Raw genomic sequence first — 21,470 nt, 5'->3', positions numbered from 1 at the left:
GCTTTAATTATCGAGTTTTGGCACCCATTAGTTAAACCGGTTAATTTTATTACAGAGAAAACAACAAATCACAAGGCTGACAATAATGAGGATGAACAGGCATTTAATTATCCCCGTTCTAGACAGAACAATTATTAATTTTAAATTGCAAAAACTCATTTGAAAAGTTTGGAGTCTGGAGAACTGTCAGGAGTGCAGAACTCTGCTGCAGGAGGTGATGGCCGGATGGGGTCCCAAGTCCCAGCAAATCAGGCCAAGCAATTCCTGCACCAGCCCCTTCCTCCCCATTGTAGAACACAAAGAGAAAACCAATAAACCCCATGGGAGAAGCACAGAGTGACGTTCCTGTGTGCAGTGTTGCACAGGGGTGTGCAAGGAGTGCTGTCCCATGTGCAGCATCCCGTAGGGACGTGCAGGGAGCAGTGTGTCCCCACGTGTCCCTTGCTGTATGCAGGGTCCCTCTGGGCTGCCTGACCCCTTCCCCTCTGCCCCAACCCCACACACTGCAGGCTCTCAGCTCCTCCCTGCCTGCCCAAGCTGCAGCCAGAGGGAAGAAACAGCAACAAAAGGAAGAAGTTGGGAAGGAGCAGCTCGAGCTCGAAGAAACAAATGAAATCTCATCATTTATCCCCAGTGGTCAGTGGCACAGATAACATTTTTCAAAGTGTAATTGCAGTCAATTGTACTTTCCCCCCAGTGCCCGTCAGCTCATCTTAGCTGGCGTGATAAATGTTGGCTTTTAAGCAAGAATGGATTGATTATTAATAGCTTAGATACCAGTTACAGGAACTGCAATAAAACTAGATTTTAATTTCCCTCTCTATTAAGGAATCTCATGTTTCATTCAACATAGAGAGAAAATAGGGTGGTTTTTCTGCAAAGGTATTAGATGTGCTGCTGGGACGAAGGCCCATTGAGGCACCCAAGCGTGGTCTCTATCAGACTGGGTTTGGGCAGCACTGGGTTGCTGGGATGTGTGGCCCCGTGCCCCCAAAGCACTGCAACCCCAAAGCTGCCCGAAATCCCTGCACAGCACCATTCATGGGGCAGGGAGGTTGGGCTGTGATCTGTGTCTAAACCAGGGGAAAAAGCATAAAATCCGCCTTGACTGAAGAACAGAGCTGTGCATTTTAATCTCTTATAACTTACTTTTATGATGTAATTCTGAATTATGTTATTGCATTTGTATTTAGAGAGCACGCCAGATGGCGCATGCAGTAACACTTTAAATTAGGGTTTCCCAAATACACATTAAATTTAGATTTAATAAGACAGTTATCGCACGGGAATTAAATACCAATTGATTATTTGTAAAATAACCCAGCGCGGCGACGTGCAGCTCGGCCGTGCTGGTGCTCAGCAGCTGCCATGAGGATGGGGAACCTTTGCCCCCTGGCTGGGCTCAGTCCCACCCTGCCACGTCCCCACCTGTGCACCCTTTGGGGACAGAAGGATGTGACACAGCCCACAGCTGGAGCTGCCCGCACGTCGTGCAAACCCAATGTCACAGATAGCACCTCCAGCTCCGTGCTGCCACAGATCCGTGTTACTGTTACTCTCCAGCACCACAACACGCTGCTCGTATCGTCGGGGTAATTTACCTTTCTAATCAAATCGATTTCCATTCAAATGAATTCTCTTGTCCATCTCCCTTCCAGTAATGTTATTTTAAGCGTGAGCTGTGTCTTGGTACGAACGCATAATCAGGTGGTGGGATGCAGAGGGCACCACGGTGCTTTATGGCGAATCAAATAGAAGGGGAATTATAGAAGCTCTTAAGCACCGTAATTTATGTCCTGTAACTTCAGCCGGGGCCAATGCGTGAGATTACAGCCCCTCTGGGTTTCTCTCCCCTCCTACTCCGTGTCTCAGCACTCCTTCCCTATTGGCAACTTCTGCCATTATGGGGACAGCTCAGCCCACAGCCCCACTGCAGCCCACCGCGAGATGGGGGGCAGCGGCCACTCATTAATTGCCCGACAGCAGCCAGCAACTTCATTACCTGACCCTCTTACTGCCCATCGCTGCCCCAATCCTGATGCAGCCCAGCACTGCCCATCCATGGGCACCTGCAAAGCCCAGGCATCACCGTGGTGGCATCACTGTGGGCTCCAGAGCCACCCAGCAGGGTCAGCACAGAGGCGGTGCAGCCGAGGGCCTGGCAGGCGAGGGGAGGCAGCGCTGTGAGCAGCTGAATGATGCAGCTCCCACCCTTCACCCTTTATTTGTATTTTCTGTCCTGCACGATATATATCAGCCGCCGTCGGTGCTGGAGTGCTGCTCCACAGTCTATTATAAAATGGCTCGGTGCAAAAGATGCATATAAATAAGAGAAGCTGTGAAGTGTTCCTCAGCCACCGGTGCAGGGAGCGCTCATGGCCGTGATTTATGGCCGCTGCTCGCTGCTCCTCTCCGGCATAAATCTCACCCTTCATTCACACTCGGGGCTGCAGAGAGGCAGTGGGGCACCCCCAGCCCCAGCAGCGCACACCCCCAGTGCCCCGGGCAGCAGCTCAGGGACGGGGCCACGTCCAGCATTTCCCAGTGGTTTCACAGCTGGGCAGGGCGGGAGGGAAACCTCTGCATCCCCAAAAGCAGGCAGGTGTTCCCAGGGCCGGCTCAGCCCGCTGTGCTTCTGCTCGGGGCAGGTGCTGCTGTCAGGTTTGGGTGGAACTTACGTTGTGCTACAATGCTGATAAATCAGGACTTCTCCTCTGCCAGGTTTATTGCTGCGGGGCTGCGCTCTGCTGGGTGCAGCTCTGCCTCGCTCCTTCTGCGGTGCCAAGGGCAGCAATGGTAACAGCCAACCGTGTTTGCAGTGACCGATGCCATTGGCAACAGTCAATGCCATTTGCAATGACCCAACGCTGTTTGCAACAACCAGTGCCGTTTGCAATGACCAGTGTTGCTTGCAGTGACCAATCACACTCGTGATGACTGACACTGCTTGCAATAGCCAACGCCACTTGCAACGATCAGTGCCATTTGCACCATCCAGTAACGTTAGCAACGAGCAGTGCTGTTGGCAATGGTCAGTGCTGCTTGCGGTGACCAATGCAGCCGATGCGGCGCTGCAAAAGACGAGCACTTATCTGCAAAGGGCCCCAAGGCAGCCAAAGCCTGCAGTCCAGCGGGGACCTCGGCCGTGGAGCGGCTCCCTGTGGGTTTGCTCGGTGCAGGCAGAAGTCAGGGCAGGGGCAGGGAAGCGGCTGCAGCCCCGCCTGCAGGCTGTGGGGCTCCGTGTGCCGAAAGGAGCACAGCAGCACGGGGCACGGCGAGCTGCTCCCCTTCCCAGCACGTTTCTCTCTGCACATTCCTGCAGCAGCGCCGTTTGCTTGGTTAAATAACTCATTTATCTTTCCGTGCTCTCCGCACATCATAATACAGCCGCTCTGACAATGCTGCACACCAAAGGCCTAATTTTAGCAATGGTGTTTATAAGTAATCAGTTTGAAATATTGGAGCGGTCGGATGATGGTTGGCTGTTGGGGCTTTTTTCTGAAATACTGACGTTTGCAAGAAAAGCCGCTCGTAAGGAAAATTCTGATGATAACAACTCATTTAGAATAAATCAGTTGGGAATGGTTCGTGTAATGCTGTGCTGCGTGCTGTGCTGCCCCTCCCCGTGGGTTCTGTGCAGATGTGTGGTCAGTGGGGTTGGGGAAAATAAGGGGGAAATGGGGAGAAGAAAAGGGGAAAAAGGGGGGGGGGGGGAAGGGGAAAAAAGAGGGGAAATAAAGGGGAGAAAAGGGGAAAAAAAGGAGAAAAGGGGAAAAAGGGGGGAAGAAGGGAAAAGGTTGAAAAAGGGTGAAAAATGAAAAAAAGGGAAATAAAGAGGAAAAATGGGAAAAGGGGAAAAAATGGGGGGGGAGAGGGGATAAAGAGGAAAAGAAGGAAAAAAAAGGGAAAGAAGGGAAAAATAGAAAGGAGAACAGGAAAAAAAGGAAAAAAGAGGGGGAAAAGGGGGGGGAAATGGAAATATGGAGAATAACGGGGAAAAGGTTGAAAAGGGGGAAAAGAGAAAAAGGGAAATAAAGAGGAAAAAGGGGAAAAAGGAGGAACAAATGGGGGAAAGGGGAAAAGGGGAAAGAAGGGGAGAAAGAGGGGAAAAAAGGGGAAGGGGGGATAAAAGGGAAAGAAAAAAGGAAAAGGGGAATAAAGGGAAAAGAAGAAAAAAAGAAAAAAGGGGGGAAAAGGGCAAAAGGGGAAAAAAGGTGAAAAAAAGGGGGAAAAGTGAAAAAAAGAGGAAAATATGGGGGGAAAAAGAAAACAGGAGGAAAAAGCCAAAGAAGGGGGGAGAGGGAGAGGGAGAGGGAGAGGGAGAGGGAGAGGGAGAGGGAGAGGGAGAGGGAGAGGGAGAGGGAGAGGGAGAGGGAGAGGGAGAGGGAGAGGGAGAGGGAGAGGGAGAGGGAGAGGAGGGGAGGGGAGAGGAGAGGAGGGGAGGGGAGAGGAGGGGAGAGGAGGGGAGAGGAGGGAGAGGAGAGGAGAGGAGAGGAGAGGAGAGGAGAGGAGAGGAGAGGAGAGGAGAGGAGAGGAGAGGAGAGGAGAGGAGAGGAGAGGAGAGGAGAGGAGAGGAGAGGAGAGGAGAGGAGAGGAGAGGAGAGGAGAGGAGAGGAGAGGAGAGGAGAGGAGAGGAGAGGAGAGGAGAGGAGAGGAGAGGAGAGGAGAGGAGAGGAGAGGAGAGGAGAGGAGAGGAGAGGAGAGGAGCCGCGGCCTCGAGGTCGGTTCTGTTCCCCCCAGCAGCAGCGCTCAGCCCCGGCTGTGGCACAGACGCACGCAGGGCTGCAATCATCATCTCCTTTATTATTCTGTAAATGTGAACTTTACAAAGCCTGGTACAATGAATGGTCGCACCGTCCGCGTCTTCCTTTCTCAGAAATGGATTTTCCGTCATCTGAAAACAGCTGTGAGCACAGTTCCAACGGGGGGAGGGGGAGGGAGGGGGGTGTCCTTAACCTTTTATTTCTCATTTTAGTTACTTCTATATGGCGTCAGCCGTGGCTACAAAATAACAGTCATAACTACACAAAGAGCACATAAATACCAGTGAATAATGCGCGATCAAAGGAGAAATTAAAAAAACAAAACAAAACAAAAAAAAAAAAACAAACAACAAAAAACCAACCAAAACAAAAGGAAGCGAGCATCGTCCGTGGCTGAGAGACAGAGCTCAGCGGTGCTGCGGGGCGCTCCGACAGCACCGCGATAACAGTCGTGGAGTCACAGTACTGCGCGCAGCGCCGGGCCGCTGCCGAACGAACGGCGGCGCCGCTCAGCCCTTCGCTTTGCCTTTCCCCAAAGCGCCCGAAGGTCAACGCCGCAGCGCTCCGAGCCGAAGGGCGGCTCAGAACTTCGCCCTGCGGCGTCGTTTCGCCATCCGCTCCGTTCGTTTCTTTCGTTTCGTCTTTGTTCGTTTATTTATTCTCCTGTCTGCTAAAAATAGTATTGCGAGTTTTGGCTTTTTTTTTTTTTTCCTTTTTTTTTTTTTTTTCCCCCCCCTCTTCTTTTAATATATATATATATATATTTTATTCTTTATTATTTTTATTATTATTATTACTTTTTTTTTTTTTTTGTTTTTTTGTTTTTTTTTAAACTTCGACATAAAAACCCAACCGTCGTTGTGCAAAACGCTTCTATAACAGTGGAAGAAACTCATGGCGGCGCCCACCGGGTGCACAGAGCTCCGACAGCCCCGGCTTTGGGGCAGCCCCGAGGCCTGGGCCGACAACGTGACACGTCTGTACAGCAGGGACACTTGGAAACAGCAGTTGGAGCCCCAGACGGCCGTGAGCTCCCCGCCTTCAGGATTTACAGCCGGCGGAGGCTCTCGGTTTTCGGTTGGTTAACGGCCCGTACGCCCTGCTCCGCTCACAGCGAGTTATTTCTGTAAATACAAGCAATCCCGACAAAAGCTTAGCAGGAAAACGACAAGGAAAGGCATCGATCCCTGCTCCGGTGGCTCCGTGTGGCCACCAGCCCCACGTGAAACCTCACAGCGGGGTGGGAATGGCACCGCACCGCTGCTGGGACACGGCGGGGAGGAGGAGGGTCCTGCAACCCTGTGCTGCCGGGAGCTGAGGAACGGGGCTGTGGGGATGTGGAGACAGGGTGATGTGGTGACACAGGGATGTGAGGGCACAGGGATGTGTGGATATGGGGGCATGGGGGCTGCACGGAGCACGCGCTCTGATTTCTTTAAAGGTGCTTGGTATAACTTTAGATATATAATATACATGTCATATTGCTAATAGTCAAGCATAGGAATAAAGGTGCAGACATACCATAAATACTGATGCTCTGATTTTACACTATCAGACCTAGATGAATGCAGTTTCCTATTCACATTATAAAGCAGCCCCAAATTCTATAATTTAAAATAGTGTCGTAAACAAAGAGGAGGAAGGAGTTGGTTATGATCTGATTCTCTCCATCTGTTTTCCTTGGGAAAAAAAAAAAAAAAAAAGAAAACAAAGAAAAAAAAAACAAAAGAAAAGAAGAAACAAAAAGGATCAAAAAATTCTAAGGCACTCAGGAAAGCCGCATACAATCGATGGACTGCTCTGTTCTCGCGTTACATTCAGTGTTTCAAAGGGGTAACTTGGTTGTGTTTGTCGGAAGAATACAATCATCATCCACATAACATTGTCAAACATATCATTAATCCTCCACACACAGGAAACATTAGTGCAAAATGCTTGCCCTCATCTACCAGATAAGGAGAAACCCAACGCCCTTCACATTTTAGAAGTTTGCCTTCCTAGTAATAAGAAGTAAGAAAACGAACCCAAATCAAAGAAGAAAAAACAACAACAAAAAGGAAAAGCAAAAAAAAAAAAGGAAAAAACAATAAAAGGAAAGAAAGAACCCCAAAAATATACAGGAAGTTGTGCTAGGTATAAAAATATATATTTTCACTGTGCAACTCGACTCTCTCCAGATTCTCTGCCCTAAGCCATTCAAGTACTGCTGCTGCTGTCCCTGGGCTGTCTGGGAGCGCTTTGCTCGGGGCCCCTCGAGCCAGCAGGGAGCCCACGCAGCCCCATCCAAAGGGGTGAGGAGGAGGAGGCCCCACGGCGCTCCCCACAGGCGCAGAGCAGGGATGCTCAGCCCCTCACTGGGCAGCCAGCATTGCAGGGGGCACCTTGGAGGGCAGCGGGGGGAACCCTGGGCTGTGGGACCCTCAGCTCCATGGGGAGGGTGGGAGGGGAAGCCCGAATCACAGCTGTGCTGGGCTGGGGCAGCACCACGCGTCGGGAGGAGCGGGTGATGGTGGATGTGGGTAAAGTGCAAATGGGGCCGGGGCAGTGGCAGTCCTGTGCCCCGTGTCACAGCCACTGCTGCTGGGGCTGGAGCAGGGGCTGCCCCATGTGCTGTCCAGGGTCGGGGGGCAGGGAGGAGCCTGGCATTTCTTGGTCTCGGGGCAAAAAACAGCAGAACGGGCCAAGCGCCGGACAGCTTCGTATCACGGTGCCAAAAAACAGCTTCAAGTATAGAAGAAAACAGAAGGGTCAGCCTCTCGCCCCTCCACTTCCCAAATTTCAACACAGAGACGGAAGGAAACCCTGAGCAAAGCGCTGCCTGGATCCAGGAACCAAAGTGGGAAAGAAAGAAAGAGCTCCAGGAGCCCAAAGCGGACCGCTTGTGGTGCACTCATCCAGAGCCCCGGACCCGTTGCAGAACACACCCTAAGTACCCTAACGCAGGCCCTTCTGTCACAGTAAAAATCAAGAATAAAAGCAAAAGCAGCCATCCTCAGCCATGCCAGGGCTGCCCCATGCCCAGCACCGCTGCGCAGCACCGCGCACCTCCATCCATCCCAGCACTGAGCCGACCGCGTCCTGCTGAGCCGAAGCCCCGCAGCTCCATCGCCGTGCCCCAGGGACAGCAGCCTGGGATGGGCGGCAGGCAGTTGGGTGTGAGGGCTTCTTCCCAGCAGGACGAGCCAAAGGCCAAAAAGGGGTACAAAGCTCTTTAATAAAAAAAAAAGAACAAAAAAGAAAACAGCCTTTGCGCCCCCAGTCCATTTCGGACATAGGAGCGGGCGCAGGGGAGAGGAGAACCCAGCGCAGCGGAGCAGCTCAGAGCAGGAGGGGGAGAGGAACCGAGCAGCACCGAGACGGGCAGCGAAAGGAACAGCCACGTCCTGCATCCTCCTGACCTTCCACCAACAGAAGCACGCAGCAGTTTCCCCCACCCCGTGCAGCCCAGCAGCCCGCGCCCCAGCGCTCCACGACGCACAACTCGCTACCGAGGACAAGGTGAGCGATGGCTGGACTTCTGAGCTGAGGAATGGATGGGTGGTGATGGGGGGGGGGGGGGGCATCGAGCATTTCTCCTCCCCTTCTTTAAAAAAAAAAAGGGAAAAAAAAAGGAAAAAAAAAAAGGAAAAAAAAAAAAGGAAAAAAAAAAAGAAAAAAAAAGCTACAATCGCATAGACTAACCTCAGGAATATCAAAAAAAGGAGCCCGATAGTTTTCTCTTTTTTTAAGTAGGTCGCCACAGACCTATCGTTTACAGTATAACGAATGCGATTATTTCCTTCATAAATTTTAAATACAAGCAGAATAAAAATCACATTTTTTTCAGGCAACAGTAGCAGTTCAGTAGGTAAGTGGCTTGATCACATTTTTGTTTTGTATTAGTAATGCATGCAAGCAGCTTTAGTATTACAGATCCCTTATAGGTCACAAAACGTTTGCTCTCTCTATAAAGTCCCTCCATAAGTGCCATCCTGTCTTCTCACCGGAGTTTCGGGCCGGCTGGAGGGGCCCGAGCCCTGCTCAAAAGGTTGGGGAGTGCTTTGGGTATCCGATGCCATGGCATCCGTGGCAGCCGCCTCCTGTATGACAGAGCCGGCGCCCTCGGCATCCTCGCTCTGTTCGAAGGACTGGCTGGATCCGTTGCTCAGATCGACGCTCACTGTGTTAGTTCTCAGTGCTACTATAGTTCCTGAATCGCTCCTCCTTTCTGCATAGATTTGCTGCTCAAAGACCTGAGCAGAGCTGGGCTGGAATTCGGGATCCAGAGGGACGCTGTTTGTGGTGGAGCCCATCACGGTGCGGTACATCTCCATCCCCTCGGGCAGCATGGATTTGATCTTCGGGAGCCAACGCTTGCGGACCCGGCGGGCATTGGTGCACATGTCAGCTGCTATGACATTCATCTCGCTTTCCTTAAAGCTCGGGGCAAAATTCTGACAATACACTGCAAAGACAGGGATACACGGCGCTGAGGCGGGCGGGCAGCAGCGCCAGGCCCCAGTGCAGGGCTCACTGCAGCCCAGTGCTTGGATGGGGGTCAGAGCTCCCTGCCACACTGAGAACAGCGCTCCTCAGCCCGAGGGATGGGCAGATGGGGGCTGGAGGAGGGGGCTGGAGAGGGACCGAGCCCCAGGATAGTGGGTTCCCAACCACCAGGCCCAGCCGCCAGCTGGGAAGGCACCCACCAATGGATCCACCAACAACTCCGATGTTACAGAGCAAAACCCGTGATGAGTAATGACCAACTACAGCTCGTGCACTGGATATTTCCCTGTGAAACGCCTGAAAAATCATCCTGATTTTGGGATGCCCTGATACACAACAGCAAAGCTCAGCTGGGGCACTGCCGGCCTGGCCAGAGCTGTGGGAGCTCCGCACCCAGGCAGCAGACCCTGCAGTGCTTCTCAACATTCGCCGCTCCGTTCCTCTCTGCAGAGCTCAGGGTGACATTTACAGTCAGTAAATACGCCATGCAGACTCCAGCAGGGTGACAGAACCCTTCCTCTCCACCATACACCAAGAGCAGGTGGGATGGGCTGCATGGTGCCAAAGGCAGCTCCCTATGGAGGGTCAGCAGCCCAATCCCCGGGGCCTTGGCCTCAGACAGCCCAGGGCACGAAAGCCAGGGCAGCCAGACCCGGTCCAGCAGTATCCAGCACTGAGTGCTGCCAAAAGCCATCATTTTGATTTCCTTCTTAGAGCACCCCATAATTAACTGCGAAATGGACGTTTTAAAACACAGCGAAACAGTCAAGTGGCGATGACGCTTCCTATTAAGATGCTGCCAAACAAAAAATTAAATTCAGACCAAAAAACTGACATTACAAAATCAACTTCCCTGTCACCTAATTTCGCCATAACGTCGCCCCCTGTAGCGTAACAGAGACGGCCTTCCCTGCTCAGGTTCTGCCTTTGCCCTCGGCATGCAGTTCCACCCCAGCAGCAGCAAACCCCTCTCCTTACGTTTCACGGCGTTCAGGACTCTGCTGTCCAGAGGTTTCCTGCTGGGGTCGCTCGTGGAGGAGCGGATTCCGGTTCCGCAGCTGTTGGCAAGGGTGTTCCTGCAGGAAAGGCAAAGCAGCACCTTCACACCGGGCACCCAAGGCCCATTGGGGCACCCAGTGCCTTCAGTGCCTGCAGGGAGGGGCACCGAGATCGGAGGTTTTAAGGCAAGGAATTGGACATTGTTCAGGCATTGCTGGGAAATGGCACAGACGTGTGGCAGACCCAGGGGGTGACACATTCACACATCATCTGCCGGCACACTCACAACTCCAGCAAATACTTTGGGGTCCCTCGGGGAGCAGGACGTACCGATCGAAGAACGTGGCCAGGAGACGCCTCAGGAGGACTTTGTGTTTGACACCAGCACATAAGTGGCAATTCATCAGCTGCCCCCGCGTGATGTAAACACCTGAGCCTGGAAGAGAGGGAGAACCGGGGGTGAGGATGGGCTGTGCTGTGCTGCAGGGCAGGGCGAGAGCCCGGCAATGGGCGGTGTGTGCAGGATGGTCTGCAGGAGCCAAACAAGAGCATTTTATTTTTCCACTCTGCAAAGACACACAGAACACGTGGTACTGTATATACAACCGGACTGTTTGTTCTCTTTGAAGGAAGAGAAGCCCAGAGCGATTGGCTTTTTCTTTTCTCGAGCGAAAGAGTGGAGAACGTCAGTAAAATGAGAGCAAAATCCCCATCTAGCACAGAAATAAGGACACCCTTTGCTCTCAAGATATACAAACACCTACTGGAGAAACAGAATCCCTCCTAGCTTTGAGGGACAGTGCCCAGAGCCCAGATTTCATGCACAAAAGCAGGTGGAAATGTGTGAGCGCTGCTCTGGATGTCACAGCAGCTCCGCACACTGCGTCCGCCCATCGGATTTACTGCCACCGTCGCAAGGCCAGCTTAAGGCTGTGCAGACAGAGCTGCTGAAGTTTGCAGAATCCACGGTGGCAGGAAAGCCTGAGACAAAGGGAAAAGCTCGGGGGGGGTTCCCAGAGGCTCGTGCTGAAGGATGCGGGGCAGCAATCAATGGGCTGCAGTGCGATGGCACGGGATGAACCAGCAGAGGGAATGCTGAGTGCTGCCATGGGCAGCTCCACTCCGGCAGAGGGAAAACAGCCCAGGCAGCTGCTGCTGGGTACAGACATTCATCTCTTTTTCCAGATGGAAAAATGTAAATGAAGCTGAGGTGCCCCCAGCCTGCAGCGTGCACCGTGGAAATAACCCGCACCGCTTCGTGCTTGTAAGAAGTCTCACTCAAAATGTAAACGGGCACAAAATGAATGTTCCTGATCCCATGTAAACTACGGCTCCTGTCTGCCAGCACAGATCTGCCCAGTGCAACCAGCCCCCTCTGTAGAGCACAGCCACAATCCTGCTCCGACCCAGAGACAATCAGGCACAGATGAAGGAGCGCAGAGTGGGACTGCCACGTCCCTCAGCAGGGCACTGCACGGGTCACTTCACCAAATGCAGTGAGCTGGTGGGGGGAAGCAGCTCATGCTGTGTCATGGGGCACTGCAGCGTGGAGGAATGTGCAGCAGCCCACGGCTCGTGGGGCTGGAATCAGGTCTGGGCACTGCAGCCATGCACTGGTCTCTGCAATACAGACCCATGGCAGCAGCCCAAGGGCTCCGTCCTGCACCCAGCAGGGCCATAACCCAGCACTGGGGGGCAGCCAGGTCTCCACTGCCTGCACGTTTCCCACCACTCTGAAAATAAGGACGGGGGAAAGGTCCAAGCAAATCCCATCCCTTCTCTTCCTCCCAGCCAGGCAGCTTGAAACACCCCCCATTTTTGAATGGGTTTTTCAAAGCTTGCTCACCGGCACCAATTTCACTTCCGTTGCTTTGTAAATCTTTTAGTCTGATGAATTATTATTATTTTTTTATACTAAAAAAAAAAAAGATCTGTGCATCTAAATCCAAACACAACTGCCACGCAGCCCACACCAATCAGGAAGAACACAAGCTGCAGAATTCAATTAAAATGCTAAATTAATTCAATTGAATAAATCCTGTTAATGACACATTTTTCTATCAGCAAATTAAAGGAAACTCAGAACTTTTTTTTTTTTTTTTAAAGATGATTGGTGATGAATAATCCAGAAAGACAAAGCAAGGGCACGCACGGCTCCTGCAGCGGCACAAGAGGAAGAACACGTTTCAGGCAGGACAGCAGCAGAGGTTTGCAGCGGTTCCCAAGCCAAGAGGTGCTGCCCCTCATTACCTGCCACGAGCTCCAGCTTCTCCCCAGGGTCCCCCTCGGAGTAGAGCTTCGGGTGGCAGCGGTACCCGATCTGGCTGATGAGACTGGCTGGGAGGGCAACCAAATCCCGGCGGATGAGGACACAGGAGCGGTTCTCCAGCGGGATCTGCTCCGGCTTTTCTTGTGCAACTTAAAAATTGAAAAGGAAATAGATTAAGGCAGTGCACGGGGGAGGTGTGGTGTGACCAGGAGGGTGCATTGCTGCTTCTCCACAAGGCCCTGGATGGCAGCAGTGCAGCCCGCAGAGGGGCTTGGTGCCACGGAAGGCTCCTGCACCCAGCGATGCTCTGCCTGCCTCCAGTTGACTCCCTGGTGTGGGCAGGCTGCTCTCCACACCTGCAAATGGGGTGTGCATGTGGAGACGGCTTCCCCAGGCTTCCATGGGGTGGGTTGACAGCCCAACGGTGGGCTCCAAAACAGGCAACAGATCACCCAAATTCCATAATACCTCCTTCGGTACCCTAACTGCTTCTCCTGCTGAAATCACATTTCCCCTCTCCGCATACAACAGCCCCATCTGCAGACCCATTCGGAGGGCAGTAGCACACCAAGCAGCCCTGCAGTGCACGGGGCTGACCCGCTGCACCATCCCAGCAACAGCACTTTGGGACCACATTTCTGCTTCCAGGCTTGCACCTTTCTCCATCAAGGCAGAGCTGTGCTCAGTGCGCAGGCAGGAACAGAAGGGACTGCCACAACTCTGCTGCACCCCAAAAATAACGGGCAGCGCACAGCTGGCCGAGCACAGCGCAAACGCAGCCAAAGCCAACATTCACCCACAGCTTTCCGTGCTCCCACAGCCCTGAAGCAGCAGCTGGCAGCCAGGGCTGTGGCACAGAGCTGGTGCTCTCTGTGCTACCTGTGCACGAGGGGCTTTGTAGACCCCAGCCACCCCTTAGCAATGCTCTGCACGCGCCGTGCCCCCCTGCAGCACTGCCTGGCCACGTCTTTGTGCAAGCAGTGCAGCAGCCAGCCCCTGCAGCAGGTGGGACAGACACCCTTCTACCACTGCTCACACACTGATTTCCCATTGAGAAACAAATCTGGGGCAATCCACTAATACACTTCGGTCACATCTGTCTTGCTGTCTACCAACTCCTCCTTACACATGGGCACAACTCATTTTTGGGATCAGCCTCGATCCAACACGAGCACAAACTCGGTGCCACCAACAAGCCCTAGGATGCTCAGGACTGCTCCCAGCAGACGGCCGGCACGGCACAGAACAGTTATGTAAAGATGCAGAGCACAAGGGACACTTTGCTCCCATGTTCTCAAAGAAAGCAACTCTGTTTGGCCACTGTGCTCGGAAGAACAGGACAGTATTCGCTGCTAATTAATGTGGATCTTCAGAGGGCAGCAGCTCCTTCCAACGCGAACAATGCCGGGCATTGTTTGGGGCAGCTCTGCCTGGACTGAGCCCACCCCGGCCAGGGGAGCAGGAAGCACTGCAGAGGAAGCAGAGAGAGCTGCACGCCAGGCACGGATTTCATTTTGCATCTGCAACTTGTGAGGATGCAGCAGAGAGCACTGCAGTGGGAAGCGCCCGGGCGCAGAGCTGCAATGGGAAGCCACAAGTCATGAGCCCACGGCTACAAAATCACCTCCATCTGCTCTGTGCCAACGCATGGATCGTTTTCACCTTCTCTCCTGAGGAATTCCTTTCCAAACAGCTTTACCCCATTAGCTTACATCCTGCAGGCCACGGTCTCCCCCCTCCGCATCATCCCCTGGCACAGCACAGCCAGCCCTCAGAGCGGCACAGCCCTGCCTGTGCTGGTTTACATTGCACAAACGGGACATGTATAACAACGTGCTGGAATGCAGAGATTTGATTTGTGACCTATTTATACAGGGAGGTAATCTGGAATTAGTATAGGAAAAATATTACCGCTTTATAAATACCCCTATCTTGCCTCGCTGCAGACCTCAGCCAGGAGTGAAACATCTGCCAGCCTAAAATTAAACATCTGTGCTTTACGGGGGGGAAACCGCCATGAGTTTAATGCCTAAAAAGGGCAGCGGTGCCTGACCCAGGGCACGGGGTGAATGCACACACAGCTCCTGTGCAAAACCAGGGGGAACCAATGCTGCCCACAGTCCTAAAAGACGTCCCGATCCCTCGCGGGTCACATCCTCCTGCCCAGCCCTACTGCTCGCACTGTTCCTGCTGCCTATGGATAGCAGCAGGTCAGGGCTGCTCACTGCAGATCCTGGGCTGCTTCGTGCCCTCCTTCCTCACTGTCAGGAATCAGAGGCCAGGAGAGAGAAAACTATTCTCTCAGCTAATTACCACAACTCTTCCATAATGGCTATTTTAGATGAATTTTTAATGACAGGCGTTCCTGTCAGTGCGGGATTTCATAACTTCCAAGCCCAGTCTTTTGCCATCCTGGAGCTCTGCTGCATCCAGATCTCCCCCCTCTGCCTAAAAAAAAAAAAAAAAGCAGTGACAGGCAGAGGGGTCGGAGCCTCACCTCACACAACCCCGCTGCTTCCATCAGCATCAGCGTGCTGCAGGTGCAAGCAGTGAGCCGGGAGCAGCGCGCAGAGCAGCGCATCTGCACGTCCTGCTGCAGCCCACTTCAGAGTGGGCCCACGGCGCTGTAATTAGGGATAAAAATACTTGGGCTTTTGTTTAACATCTCCTCGAGTTGAGCGTTTCTCCGATCAGATGTTAGGAACCTCATTGAGCCTCAGCAGCTCCACATCCGGAGCAATGGATGGAATCGGGCACTTTGCTGCGGCGCTGCCACCACGGTGCTCCAGGTGTGCACCTGTCCTCGTGCTCCTCTGCAGCTCCTTCCCCGCATCCCAGGGATTTTCCTCAGGTTCACACTGCAGGTTCTCAGCACTAAGCAAGGCTGCGTCCCGCTCCTCTCCTCCCAGCAAAGCCCTTTGCCAAGGTCACAGTGCACATCTCACAGCTCGGCTGTGGAGATCGCTCCTGAGCGTAGAACAGGGCTGGGTGTGAGCAAACAAGCACGAATTCGGGGCTCAGCTCTGGGCAACGCTGCTGTCAGAGCCAACCCAGCACTGCCGGGTGGGGGGAAAAGCATAGAAATAGGGGGAGGAAAAAGAAGAAATGCCTGAAATCCGGGGCTCGATGTGCCGCGCTCTCCTTCGCTTTGTTTTTGTTTTTCCAAACGGGGCTCCTGGAAACCCTGGCAATCTGTTTGAAGCGGCTGCCCCCTCCCCCCAACCTTTGTGAGGCTGCAGGAGCTCCATGCCAGCAGTGGGATTAGCCGGCTCGCTCTCTTCCATCTTACAGTTTTATTATTCTGCACCTTTTGAGGGTACGCTTTATCCTGAGTAATTAAAACACAGTTAGCTCTACAAGTCCCGACTATAATGGAATAGCTTAGGTTTTATTTTTTTTTTTTAATCTCTTTTGTTGTGTGCCCCGTTTTCCAGGAAGCCCGATACCAGAGCTGGCTTCATTAAAACAGGAAACTCCCTCGAAACGGAGCGGCTGTGGAAGAGAAATTTTAGCAGAAATTGAGGGCAGTGCAGCCCTGCATGGGGCACAGCTCCATCCTAACAGCCCCCCCAGAAAGCAGCACAGCCTCCCTCCACCATGACGCCCCGCTGCACGCACACCAAAGGGCTCAGGGATGCCCAAGGATGCTCCCAGGCCTCGGAGCATCGCTCAGAGCTGCTTGGCACAGCGTTCACCCTGCCCCGGGCTCCCGGCAGCCTGCAGGATGGGTTTTGTTCTGCTGCTCTCTATGCATTGGCCCCATGACGGCGAAAGGCAAACACAGCACACAAGGCTATAATCCCATTTCTCTGAAGAATAATGCTCCGAGCGCTCAGCGCTGAGGACAAGCCCATATTACTCCCTGCGTGCTCTACAGTGAGAAAACACAAAACAAAATAAAAACAAACCTGGCGTGGAAGAAAGCAGCCTGAATTCAGCTTGAGGGCAGGCTGCTGGCACAGCCCTGTGCATGCACAGAGCCTGTCCCCGACCCCTGGCACTGCGGTGGGGACACAGCAGAGAGGTTTAGAGGGTCCTTCACTAGGCAAATATTCCTGATGGTGGAACAGCATCTCCACTGAGAGGAGTCATGGATGTGGTTGCTTCCATACAGCAATAAAATGGTATCAGCGGGACTCGAAGTGCTTTTCCCTGCTTGACTCCAGTGCACCAGGCAGGCCTGGCAGAGGAGTGGCTGTTAGTGCAGGAAGGTGGACAGCAGTCCTCCTGCGCTCCTTCCCACAGCTGTTCCCATTGAACATCTGTGGGTATGATTTACGTGATGACGTTTGGAGGAAGGGACACAAGCATGCTGCATCGCATATTTCAAAAGGCTGGGACGAGGGGAAGGCGCCTCACACAGCCCAGAAGGTGACCCATGGCACCGGAGGACACGTGACACATTTGGAGGTGGCCACTGCCCTCGGGATGTCCCAGCGCCAGACTGTCTACAAACCAGCAAAGCCACAGAGCCACCAGCTCACCAACCAGCTCCAACCCAGTGCAGAAGGACCGAGCAAAACCTCGTGGAGAGCGGAAAGCCAAAGGACAGAGCGCGCTCCTTACCAGAATAGCCTCCCGAGGACTTGATGTACATCTGCCCGTACTGCTCCTCCACCATGGTGTCGTACGCCTCGTCGTCCTCCTCATCCTCCTCGTTGTGGTAGGACGTGGGGCTGTCGGTGGTGGGGATGCTGCTGGCGCCGGGGCTGGTGCGCTCCCCCTGCGAGTACTGCACCTGCTGCACGGTGGGCAGGAGGGAGGCCAGGTTGGGCACCCCATAGTAGGAGACACGCGACAGCTTCAGCGGGCCGGCAGCAGGGCCTGCTCCTGCAGGGCCATCACGTGCGCCCGGCTCCAGGGGCCGCTTGGCAGGCAGGCCCGGCACGGCGGCCGGCGGCAGCTCCAGGCTCTCGTGCTTGACCCGGGTGAGGAGCGGGATGGGCATGGAGGGGGACATGACGTAGGGCGCAGAGGCCGATTGCAGCTGGTTGCAGGGGCTCTGCGGCTCTGAGGAGGGGTCTTCGATCATGGCGGTCTGAGAGTCACAGTGGGGCGAGCTCACCTTGAACATCAAGTCTGTCCCCTTCTCCACGATGTGCTGGATCTGCAGGAAGCCCGCCGTGTACATCACCACCAGCTGCTCGCTGGCCGCCATGGTGAGCTTGCCGGTGTAGCAAAAGGAGAGGATCTGCTGGAAGCAAGCAGGGGGCACCGTCCCCGGCAGCTCAAAGGCATTTTTGCTGTTCCCGCTGAACAAGTCTCGGAAGTAGAGGCTGCTGGCAGCCAGCACGGCACGGTGTGCCTTGAAGGCCTGGCCCTTCACCACGATGGAGACATCGCAGTACAGCCCCAGCAGGCGCTGCTCGTTCAGGCAGCCCAGCACGGTGTTCCCAAAGTTGGGAATCTCTATGTGCAACATCTGCGACATGGCTCAGGATCCGCCGGAGCTCCTCAGGCATTCAATGCAGGGGTATCCAAAGTAGGGCACATCTGAAAAAGGGAGAAGGCAGGGAGAGAGAAACAGTGTTTTCAGACAGCTCGGAGGCACACGGTAACGCCGAAGGCTCCAAGCCGTGGTTGGAGCCAACGCAGCAAAGCAGTTCCTTATAAAATCGCTTATCGACGCTCTTAAGCAATGCTCATGGAGGACAGCGAGGGATGTTCCAAAACTCAAACATTTCCTTAAAGTTGCGGTCTGTTTAAATAAACCCCACTGATTTATTCCCCCGGGGGTTTACTTTATACAGCAAAATGTGAACCCATAATGGGAGAAGAGAGCACAGCGAAGCGCACAGAGAGCAGGCAGACCTTGGGCAGCGTTATATAAGGAGCACCACCACCACCGCCGGCTACGCTGAAACTACAGAAAAGACATTTAGAAAGCAAAGTGCCATTTTGCCCGAGATAAAGGCGGGATTCCGTCAGTGCTCCCATCTCAAAGCACTTTCTAAAGCAACCTTCCCGTCTGCACCAGAAAGAGAAAGCATTTCAACAGTTAAACCCTTTCTCAACAGAACAGAGCCCCGAACAAAACACCGCTTATCTCACACACTGCGGCACGCTGGGTGCTGCCGGGGCGCAGACCCCACAGCACAGCCCAGGGTGGGGGGCCCGGCCAGGCCCAGGGCAGCCCCCACCTGCAGTACCTCGGGGCTGCCCACATCCTCAATAAACGTGATGGCAGCGTGGAGCCGGTGCGCAAAGCTGAGATGGTCAGCATCAGTGCCTCCTGTGCACCACAAGTAAGGCAAAGCAAAGCACTGCGCATTCAGCAGCTCACAGCCAGAGCCCAGGACCCCCCCACGCCCCCAGGGCTCCATGCAGCAGTCCGGCAGATCGAAAACAACTGAAAATCCCAATTGCCACCGATGCTGCTGAGTACAGACTGTGGTTAAGGAGGACTGAAAGCTCCGGAGAACATCACTTTAAAAAACAAAACAAAAAAACAAACTGAAGTTAATCTGAGAAAGACTGGGGGAAAAAAAAAAAAAAAAAAAAAAAAATCTGCTCCGAAAAGAAAATAACCCACAAAGAGCTGCTCTGTTCCCAGTGCTGGGGGGAAAAAAAAAAACCAACAACCCAACAAAAGTCCTATCCGCAAGGCCACGGGGTAACAGGAAGAAAAGGGAACGCTCGGAGCCAATTTCATTCTATCTGCACGGTTCAATAAAACCCTTCCGAGCGAGGAAGTTGGCGGCCCCCCCGCCAGCAGGGCACGTACCTTCCAGCCGTGTCCGGGGGTCCCCTGCCCTCCTCTCACCCCACACTGTGCGGGGACGCCGAGCGCTCGGGGGAGGAAAGCAGCGCGGAGCCCTTTGCTTCTATCTGCTGGAGCTCAAGCTCTTACCAAGTCAAATCTCCACGGCAGTGCATAGCATCTAAATGAATAGGCCGGATGCAGATTAACATTCAGGCTGCTCTCTGCGATGAATAGAGCCCTTTGATTAGGGACCTGAAGTAAATGCCAGTTTCAAACCGAAGCTTTAAAAACAGAGAAATATCAGTGCCAGAGGAATGCTCTCAGTGTTGGTACAAGACAGACTTTTGATGAGTCACTGCAATGCAAACAAAGATGGCAGAAATACTGTACTGTATGCTGATGAAATGCTTAGTGGTGCCACGGCAACTGAGACAGGTTTTAAATTTATAGTGCAGTTTTGCATATGAATTACGCTGTAAACTGCCTCCCCTGCCATCTAGTACATCCAGAGTGTCAAAGCATTTAAACTATTCCAAACAGTCTGCAGCGCTGGCACTGCTGCTGGTGACTCCTCGAGCTGGGGAAGGGGCGGTGAGCCCAGCATCCCACAGCCAGCATTCCCACACTGAGCCCCACATTGATCTCAGCATCCCCACACCAAGACCCACACTGTGCCCAGCACCTGCATCCCTATATCCTGTACCCCAGCATCTCCACACTGAGCCCAGCACCTTGCAGCCAGCATCCCCAAGCAGAGCCCCACACTGAGCCACAGCAGCAACCTGCACCCCAGCATCCCCACACCGATCCCCAGCACCCTACCATCCCCACACTGAGCCCCCAGCACCCCACACCCCAGCATCCCTACACCGAGCCCCAGCATCCTGCAGCCCAATACCCCACATGGCAGCACCCTGAGCCCATTTATCCCACACCGAGTCCCAGCAGCTCTGCACCCCACACCACCCCAGTGCCACCACCCCAAAGGGACAGCCCGGGTCAGTGTGAAATAAAGGTGCTCTATGGGCAGCCACAGGCACGATCCACCTCCCTCTCACCCTCCCCCCCCCCTCCCATAACATACAAGAAAGCCTTTCAAATGCAGGAAAAATGTTTACCCCTTGGGGAAAGCTTCTTTCAGTCTGTGGCTGAATCCACTAAAAGCAAATCCATTTGCTTAAGTAATGAAATCCTAGTCACATTGTCTCCTGGATTCAGATTTTAAATTACCTTCGCGTTTATTGAGCATGTTTGGTGCTATTTTCTGGGAAAGAGGGTGGGGCCTTACTTTGCTTACTTATCTCTCTACCCAGAGCGTTTTTATTCCAATTACTGCCCTAGGATTTGTTTCCATGGCCCTGCTCAGACGGTCGCAGGCAGGGAAAAATTAGGAGATTAAAGGCCATGGCACTCTTGGACAAGGATGGGATGGGGAGAATGGACACGGGCTGCAGAGCTCACGCTCAACCCCTCTCCATTTCTGCACACATGACTCCACACCTCCTGCCCTGGTGCCTATTTGGTGCATTAAGTTCTGCCCCAATGACTGCATGGGGCGTTAAGTTCTGCTCTGTAGAACGGCAGCGAGCTGCTGCTGCGCACCCGGCTGTCCTCACCGCACTCAGAGCACAGAGCTGTGGGTACCAGTGTGCCCTCAGCACCAGGAGGCACCGATGGGGTTCCCATGTGCCACATAGCGGGGTCAGAACTGGTCGAATAGACAGGAATTGTTCACGTTGCTTAGAATTTGCTCTGCAAACAACCACGTCTCAAAAAGTCACCAAAACCGAGCCGGTTTCTGGATACGCTACCCAGGATTGCAGGCCAGTGAGCTTTTGAAAGCCCAAATGACTCTGAGAGGAGCCCAGCGCTGTTTTTTTGTTCCCTTCTCTTTTCCATCGCCTCCCTACGGCAGGACTATTGGTAGCCAAATAAATAGGGCCAAGGCAGTCCTAAAGAACAAGCAGAACCTGTTCCCCATCGCACCTCCCATCCCTACAACCAACAGCCACAAGTCAGCACCATGACCAGACCACGGATGCAACACGAGTGATAATGTCTAACTTCAAAAACTCCTCTTTTCTTTTTTTTCCTCCTTTTTTTGGGGGGGCAAAACAGCACCAAACTGACTGGGAGCACCACTCCCACCAAACAACAAGCGAGTGGCTCCTTGCCAACACGAAACCTCGGGCAAAACCCGATTCCATCCGAACACCCCGTAAGTGTTTAAGAATCATGCCAGGTACGCGAC

The 21,470-nt window shown here is 53.4% G+C and overlaps 1 protein-coding gene across 1 annotated transcript; it reads right to left on the bottom strand.

Annotated features, from left to right (window-relative positions):
* Nucleotides 1-8,707: 8,707 nt before the first annotated feature.
* On the bottom strand, nucleotides 8,708-17,947 carry NACC2 (NACC family member 2; the record flags this gene model as incomplete). Its single annotated transcript, XM_079544773.1, has 5 exons — nucleotides 8,708-9,207; nucleotides 10,227-10,324; nucleotides 10,578-10,683; nucleotides 12,498-12,665; nucleotides 17,083-17,947. 5 exons carry the CDS (start codon nucleotides 17,945-17,947, stop codon nucleotides 8,708-8,710), a joined length of 1,737 nt encoding a protein of 578 aa, XP_079400899.1.
* Nucleotides 17,948-21,470: the final 3,523 nt, after the last annotated feature.

The sequence above is a fragment of the Tetrao urogallus genome (genome assembly GCF_951394365.1).
Source record: "Tetrao urogallus genome assembly, chromosome: 19".
NCBI lineage: Eukaryota > Metazoa > Chordata > Aves > Galliformes > Phasianidae > Tetrao > Tetrao urogallus.
Note: the sequence above shows the minus strand (reverse complement) of the source record. Positions and strands in the feature narration are given on the sequence as shown.